This window comes from Lycium ferocissimum, chromosome 12, assembly GCF_029784015.1.
Source record: "Lycium ferocissimum isolate CSIRO_LF1 chromosome 12, AGI_CSIRO_Lferr_CH_V1, whole genome shotgun sequence".
Classification (NCBI taxonomy): domain Eukaryota; kingdom Viridiplantae; phylum Streptophyta; class Magnoliopsida; order Solanales; family Solanaceae; genus Lycium; species Lycium ferocissimum.
The window spans coordinates 36741645-36750136 of record NC_081353.1 but is presented as its reverse complement, the minus strand read 5'-3'; the positions used below and the strand labels follow the sequence as shown (position 1 = coordinate 36750136).

Below are 8492 nucleotides of genomic sequence, written 5' to 3'. Positions count from 1 at the left end.
TTAGCTAACTATAATTTCTTTTCTCATTCTGCACATTAATCCTTCTGTAATAAGAAAAACTTTATGAACAGAAAATCACCAAAAAAGGTGAAGAAAAGATGAGTGCAGTAGCAGTTACCTTGCCTAGAGATGTTTACTTGCATAAAACTTGAAACTATTGTACAACAGAGCAGAAAGATTAAAGGAAGTTGGACTTCGAGAATGTCTATTAACAGCGGAAATCTTAAAGCAACCACACTGGGAAAGCTCCAGAAAGATTAGAATGTAAACACAGGGTCACCTCTTCAGTGGCTTGTAGAGGACAACGGTGACATATTTGGACTGGAACCTATGCGACAGACCAAGAGCAACGACAGATTGTGAAGCCCATCCTTTCTCTATAAAGAGGTGATTAAGCACTACGTGCTGGGGTTTTGGAGAAGAAGGTGTTTCTTCCGAGTTTTCAGAACCAAGAACAGTTAGATGAAGTTGGGGTGGAACTGCCACTGGCTCCTTTGCAAAATCCTCATCTCCCAACAAAGCTTGCGCATAGCTAGAGTCAGGTGATGGTGGGGCCTCAAACTCTGCAACACTTTCGAGGTTCTCTGGCACATTGTCCTGTAGGAAGGACACAAATTGTATTATCCATGTGTTATGAGCCAAACAATTTCTTAGGTAACAGCAGGTTTATAGACTATAGAGCACTATATTCTTTTGCCTCCCAAAAGTATCACAGCCACAATGTTGACATGGTGAACGGTCTTTCTAGGTAACCTTGCAGCCCTTCAAGTCACATTTTTATGCATTCATCAGCCATCAGTGCATTTTTTCAATGAGATTCATTTTCCTTTTAGACAAATCTTCGCCTTACCCCTTCCAAGTGAGAGTATCATTAACTGCATATGTGTATAGAGTAACTTACCATGTTCTTACGTAGCTTTTTCACTTTTTAAACTCTTGATTCCCCAATCTCTACCAACCGAACCCGTATCGCTGCGTATACAGTTAAGGAAGGTATATGTGAATAAACCCTTGAGATATTTTCCCTCTTTCGAAATCTTGCTGAAAGCTTATCCATTTATGACACAAAAACACTAATCAGGACAGTCTCACTAATACCATTGGCATTACCTAAGGTTCGAAGAGTGAACATAGGCATCCATTTTCTTTAATTTGCTCACTTACACATTACCCAGACCATGTTTACCTTAGTTTAGTATCTGAAGAAACATTTTCACTTTTACCCCTAAAAACACTGAAGAATCACATTTCCTCTTTGTTTAGGACAAGAAAAAACAGCACAAAATAAAATGACAACAAAAATAAACCCGGACAAAGGGCAGCTGCAACACTGCAAACTCTGCCTACCCTTCCACTGCAAAGTTGTCAGTCTTTCCCTAATTACATTAGTGAGGACTGCTAAATGTGCTAATGAAATTATCAATTCACTAGGCAAATGTAAATCAGCTTCCCCTCCCCCCAAAACCAAATAATCAGTAGGCAGAATATTCACTTACATTAACATCAAGAAGATTAAAGACGACGCCTGTCTCATCTGCTACACATGGAAGTTCTGGAATATATCTAACTTCTCCATCCACAATGAATTTGTAATGATATATACCCGACGGAAGGACCAAGAGAATGGCATAGTCCTTGCCTGATCTTTGGAGAACTTTCCTGCAAGCAAATATCATTAGTGGATACATTCAGAAACTCCATTAATAGGAATCACTTTAGTAGCTAGTACTTGGTCGAACCTAGTTCAACTCCTGAACAGGAGGCCAGAGTTTACCTTGATCTCCAGTTGTCCCAAGATCCCTGGATAGCAACGTTATTACCACCATAACTCCATGTTATTAAAGTAGGTATGCCACTCTCTGGAGAATGATCAGAGTCATCCTCAGATTCATTGCCCCACATTTCATTGGTAACAGGGTTGGCATCTGCTCCTGGTAAAGGAACTACTGGGACCTGAAAAGAAGGATAAAGAGGAGTTTAGTCTCGAACTAGACAGTCATAAGTATTTATGGGGTACGTTGGGGCAACCAGAAGCAATCAACTGCTCCTGGTCTATCTCCAAGTTAACTACAAATAAGAGGTTCTTGCTTATGGTAATTGGCCAACCTCAAAGGGACATTATTCCCTTCTTGTCCATTTAGAAAAACCTAAACTTTGAGTGATAATGTTGATTGTATCAGTGTAAACGCTGATAATACCACATAAGGAAACAAGACATGGAACTCATCAGCCACAGAACCAAGCTTTTTGAGATGGAAAGCAAGAAAAGACGTTAACTTCACAGTGGAGTCCTGCTCTCACTATCTAACAGCAGGAAAGGAATGCAACAGAGTTTTGTCCTTGGAACAGGCTATGGAAGAAAAGCCTCTCTAAGAAGAGGTTTTTTTTGTTCTGGACAGCACTCCAGATGGCTGCCTCACCCCATCAAACCTCCAGAAGAGAACATCGCTTATGCACACAAGGTGTTCTATGTTCATCAGCATATCGAGATCACCTATCCATATCATCCCATAGATTTATTTTCTCTAACTATCCAATGTTTAGTGGCCAGTGCCATAGAGGTCTATGGGTATCAGATTCCATCAAATTCCTAGCCAAATACATAAGTAGCTATCATAATTCCAATAGGCAGTAATAGAGGTGTCAATTCGACTTTGCAAGCCAATAAATCCATGCAACTCATAACAAACCCTTCATCCCCTATTCTCTATATCATATCTGAGCATTGCATTTTTTTATCAACCTTTATCATGTATTCTAAAGTCTCAAATCTCAACCCTTTTCCGCAAAATCTAAATATATCTTACCACCTCCATCTCAGTTGCCATCTAAATGGGATGTTAACCCATTTAACTGCATAAGCGAACAAATGGCAATTGGTAGCTTATTGGTTTCCAAGAAGTCAATAACATGTCCCGACTAGAGAAGATCTGATTCTACACAGCAATGATTACCACATATTATAGCATTATGGACCATGTTACATGGACTCATTTACGGCATATAGCTGATAAAGGTGTCCGCAAGTATTTGCAGCTTTTTGCAAATGTGCATTTGAAGAATCTTTACAAAAAAAAGTATCAATACCCATCACTCCTGTTCAATATGACTACATAAAGGCAAATAAAGGATCATTAACATAGTTCTGAACTAGCTACCAGGGACAGATCTAAAACACCTCTCTCATCTAGCCCCGCATCCGTAAATTACCCTACTCGTTGAGCAAAACATGCATGTATAAGGATAATTTGATGATTCTACTATTCAGTACTGGTTTATTATCATTTATGATTTATTAAATATTCCAGTCTTTTAGTACCCTTTTTTATAAGGTAAATTTATTGATGTGAGTCAGCACAAAGGCAATGTACATCCAAAAGAAAGTGTGAACATTCAATGCCGTGAAAAGTAGGCATACTTCCAAAATGGTAGTCTTGTCCACAAGTAAATCAATGTTCAGTAGCGGAAAATCATCTTAGGGAACATGCTTTATCAAGATCTCAAAAATAGATGCACTAATGAACTAAGAAGGTCAAGCATGGCTTCGAGCTCTAACACATTTGCAAAAGCTCATGTTGCACCAAGAACTAAGCTCAAGTACAGTATTTCCTTTGTCCTAAGAAAAATCTAGCATTTCTTTCTTTCCAAATAACCCAACAAACAGTCGCAGAAATGGAGTTCCATTTGACTTCGGATTTCCAAATTAAAATACACGAGCACAAAATGTAAATCTGACAAATTCGTGGTGGCACACCCAAAGTGCCTATCCACCATGGTTAGGCTAAACTTAAAAAAATATAAAAAGAGCCTTTATTTAGAAATGAAATTCTGTGTAAATGTTACCATTTTCAAAAAAAAAAATAAAAAAAAATCTGTGTAAACAGAATTTCAAATCTGAAAGCGAACGTAGTTATATCAAAGAGTTGGAACATTGAAATCTCTCCAGGATCTTCTATGAGCCTCACGTAAAAGAACTTGAAGGAGTTTCATCAAGTATCAGGAGGTAAATAATATCAGCCAGTGTGAATAAGATTGAATTATTCAGCAACACTCACACACAAAAAGAGACCTCCAAATTTCACTTGACTATGAATTGACAAAACGGTTTAACCAGTCCTATTAGGATTACAGCATAACATTTTTGCACTGCCTCTTGCTCCCCGATGCATTAGGCATCATTAATGCAAGACATTGTAATACAGAAACATTATAGCTTGCTCTTCTGGAATAAGTTCCTTTTAATTTTTTTTCATGTACCTTGCTAATATAAATTAGCTTGTCCGTTTTACCCAACAAAAAAAGACAGGCCATGAGATACTTTCCCTTTTCCCATTTTACAAAGGGTCTAAGGCCAACACTCAAGCAAGTCCAATAATGCAAGCTTTATCGAACCTAACAGAAAAAAGAATTTATCCAGCTTTTTCCTAAGGCACTTCATACAGGAATAACATGCAACCTAATAGAATTGGAATGGATATCAAGGATTCATATTACCGATCTGGGATTGGGAAGTAGTAAATGTTGTTCCTATAGGCGTTTCAATTTACTGTCAAACAGAACACTTCAACCCTACCAAATCGGGATAACACAACAAATTGCAGTTAAGCATATAATGATGTCAATTAGATTAAGAAACAGCACAACAATCAATTTACAACTCTGCCACTATAAACGCAGACATATCGCAGCAAATAACATGCATACAGACAGGCAGTATCAGATGCAGAGGGTGTTGGTGTATCCACCACCTTAGCTAATCTTTATATGATTAAACAATTTAAAAAGATACTTACTCCATCCTAATTTGTCTGGCATATTTCCTTATGAAGAGTCACTTTGACTAAATTTTGAGCTAAATTTAGATCGACTCATTTCTTGGAATTAAGACATACTGAAACTACACGAAAAAGTACTATAAGTTGAAGTTATCATCATATCAATATAGTAAGAAGTGCATTTGGATAGAAAGAAACACAGATGCTTTCAATGGAAAAGAATCTACCTTTTGTTAAATCTAGCAATCTTATTTGTGGTATAGACCTTATACAATGGATTTGCTAGATTACTTAAATACTAAAATGGAGACAAGTCCATTGCTTTTGTGCTTCTTGGTACTGCCTTTTATTAAAATCTTGTCCTTTCTAAAAAAAAGATGCATTTTCTAATGTTTGACAAAATTCTCTTAGTTCGAATATCCAAAAAGTGAAAAGGCTACATATTGGACAAATGGAGTATATACATGCTCAAATTAACCTCATTTATGCTCCGCACCAAATACTAAATCCACCTCCAGATTACTTAAAAATACTTAGATGGAGACAAGTCCATTCCTTTGTGCTTGTGGTACTGAATTTTAATTAAGATCCTGTCCTTTCTTTAAAAAAAAGCATTTCTAATGTTTGACTTAATTCAAATAGTTTGAATTTCCAAAAGTGAAAAAGGCTACATATTGGAAGTATACATGCTCAAATTAGACCTCACTTTGCTCCGCAACAAATCCTAAATCCGCCTAAATTCTCTTTAGTTTGAATCCCCAAAAGTGAAAAAGGCTACATATAGGAAGTATACATGCTTAAATTAGACCTCACTTTTGCTCCTCACCAAATCCTAAATTCACTTAGTTTGAATCTCCAAAAAGTGAAAAAGCTACATATTGGAAGTTTATATGCTTAAATTAGACCTCATTTGTGCTCCGCACCAAATCCTAAATCCGCCTCTCGAGTAACACCACATATATTGTTTTATATGTATACACAAATCCTGTCAACAACAACAACAACATACCCAGTTGAAACACACAAATCCTGTCCTTTTTTAAAAAAAAAAAAAAAAAAAATGCATTTTCTAATGTTTGACAAAATTCTCTTAGTTTGCATCTCCAAAAAGTTAAAAAGTCTACATATCAGACAAATGAAGTATATACATGCTCAAATTAGACCTCGTTAACACACACACACACACACACATATAAAGCGCTCGCACATACAGATATGTGTGTGTATAAATGTTTGATAAAAGTTCTCTTAGTTCGAATCTCCAAAAAAGTGAAAAAGGCTACATATTCGACAACTGAAATATATATATATATATGCTCAAATTAGACTTCCTTTTTGCTCTACACCAAATCCTAAATCTGCCTCTGGACTAACACCACAAACACACACACACACACACACACATACAATGACCTCGCACGCGCATATAACAATGGATTTGCTAAATTAATTAAATACTTAAATGGAGACAAGTCCATTCCTTTTGTGCTTTTTGCTACTGAATTTAATAAGAATCCTATCCTTTCTTTGAAAAAATGGTCCTAAAATGTTTGACTTAATTCTCTTAGTTTGGATCTCCAAAAGTAAAAAAAGGCTACAAATTGGACAAATGAAATATATACATGTTCAAAATTTAAACCTCATTTATGCTCCGCACTAAATCCTAAGTCCGCCTCTGGTCACTAACACCACACACACACACACACACACACACACACACACACACATATATATATATATATATATATATATATATATATATATATATATATATATATATATATATATATATATATTTATAAAGCGCTCGCACACACATTTTCTGACATTTGACAAAATCCTCTTAGTTTGAATCTCCAAAAAGTGAAAAGTCAACATATTGGACAAATAAAGTATATATATGCGCCCAAATTAGACCTCGTTTTTGCTCCGCACCAAATCCTAAATCCACCACTGTCACTAACATCAAAACACACACACACACACACACACACACACAAGTATATATGCTGAAATTAGACCTCATTTGTGCTTCGCACCATATCCTAAATCCTCCACTAACACCTACACACACACACACACACATCTCTCTCTCTCTCTATATATATATATATACACCACAAGTATATATGCTCAAATTAGACCTCATTTGAGCTCTACACCAAATCCTAAATCCTCCTCTAACACCTACACACACACACCCCTCTCTCTCTATATATATGTGTATATACAAGTATATATGCTCAAATTAGACCTCATTTTTGCTCCGCACCAAATCCTAAATCCACCTCTATACTAGACACACACACACACGCATAACATCTCTCTCTATACACACACACACACACACAAGTATATATGCTCAAATTAAACCTCATTTTTGCTCCACACCAAATCCTAAATCCTCCTCTCTCTCTCTCTCTCTCTCTCACACACACACACACACACACATATATATACACAAAGTGATCGCACATACATATATCTGTACACACAAACGCATATATTGTTTTATATGTATACAAACACACACACACACACACACACACACACACACATATACGCTCAAATTAGACCTCATTTCTGCTCCTCACACACACACACAAAAAGAGCTCGCGCACACACACACACACACATATGCTCAAATTAGACCTCATTTTCGCTCCTCACACCACAAACACACACACACACACACATATATGCTCAAATTAGACCACATTTCTGCTCCTCTCACACACACAAAAAGCGCTCACACATACATATATATACAAACACATATATCATTCAATAACTACACATAAATACAACAAAATCAGCAAAAAAAAAAAAAAGCTAAAAACCTGAGGTCCGAACAACAACGGTGAAGCAACACGATGTGGACTCTGCTCTGGAGAATTGACCATCAAGTCAACCGACGCCACGCGCGTCGTCCGCGCGTGATCTCCACTTCCCGCCACCTCATCACCACCTCCACCTCCGCCGCCGTTAACGGCGGCGCCGTCTTCTCTACCGTTAGCATTTCCCATTTAGTGAATATTATACATATATCTGTGTATATTTTTTGTCTGTATATATGCGAGTCACGTTGTTTTGTTGTGTTTATATAGTATTCTGTCAGACATTTATTATTAATGGAGAAGGTGAGATTAGACAATAAGATAAGGCTTACTATTGGGTGTATTTACGACAATGCCCTGTATGAGCTACAGATTTTTATCACTCCCTAGTCCCTATGCCCTGTAGGGCTCGTTTGGTTAGAAAGCAAGTTATTCCGGGATAACTAATCTCGGGATAGTTATTTAACCCTCATATGGATATAAGTTATCGCATCACTTTTTTTAATATTAGGATAACTTATTCCACACTTAGTAATCAAATAAAGGATAAAGTGGTATTAAATTTTTATCTCATTAATATATTTGTTTATCCATCATACCAAACCACCCCTTAGTCTATCCCAAAAAAATGATATCTATGATTTATTTTAAATTATAAATTTTAAAAGTTTTTCATTCTTTTTTAATCTCCGTGCCTAATCAAATTATATAACATAAATTGAGATAAAGAAAAAATTTATTTTTCTTTTATTTCAGTTTATGAACGCCCCGACTTATCTACGAATAAAATATTCGCTTACAAGCTGGTGCGCAGAAAAGGGCAGAGATGGAAAGATGAAAAAAAAGAAAAACATAAAAGGATATATATGGATGACGTGGA

The 8492-nt window shown here is 36.4% G+C and overlaps 1 protein-coding gene across 1 annotated transcript; it reads right to left on the bottom strand.

Moving 5' to 3' along the window:
- LOC132040861 (SNF1-related protein kinase regulatory subunit beta-1) lies at positions 1 to 7883 on the bottom strand. The gene is made up of 4 exons (XM_059431553.1): positions 7616 to 7883; positions 1775 to 1953; positions 1497 to 1659; positions 1 to 597 (listed from the first exon to the last, which is right to left on the bottom strand). Exons 1-4 carry the CDS (start codon positions 7799 to 7801, stop codon positions 277 to 279), a joined length of 849 nt encoding a protein of 282 aa, XP_059287536.1. The 5' UTR covers positions 7802 to 7883; the 3' UTR covers positions 1 to 276.
- Positions 7884 to 8492: the final 609 nt, after the last annotated feature.

Excerpts from the sequence above, each read along its gene's own strand:
- LOC132040861 (XM_059431553.1), bottom strand. The coding sequence starts at position 7,801 with ATGGGAAATGCTAACGGTAGAGAAGACGGCGCCGCCGTTAACGGCGGC. Across the intron at positions 1,660-1,774 it reads TGGGACAACTGGAGATCAAG|GAAAGTTCTCCAAAGATCAG; the intron begins GTAAACTCTGGC and ends ATTTGCTTGCAG. Across the intron at positions 598-1,496 it reads TTAATCTTCTTGATGTTAAT|GACAATGTGCCAGAGAACCT; the intron begins GTAAGTGAATAT and ends TCCTTCCTACAG.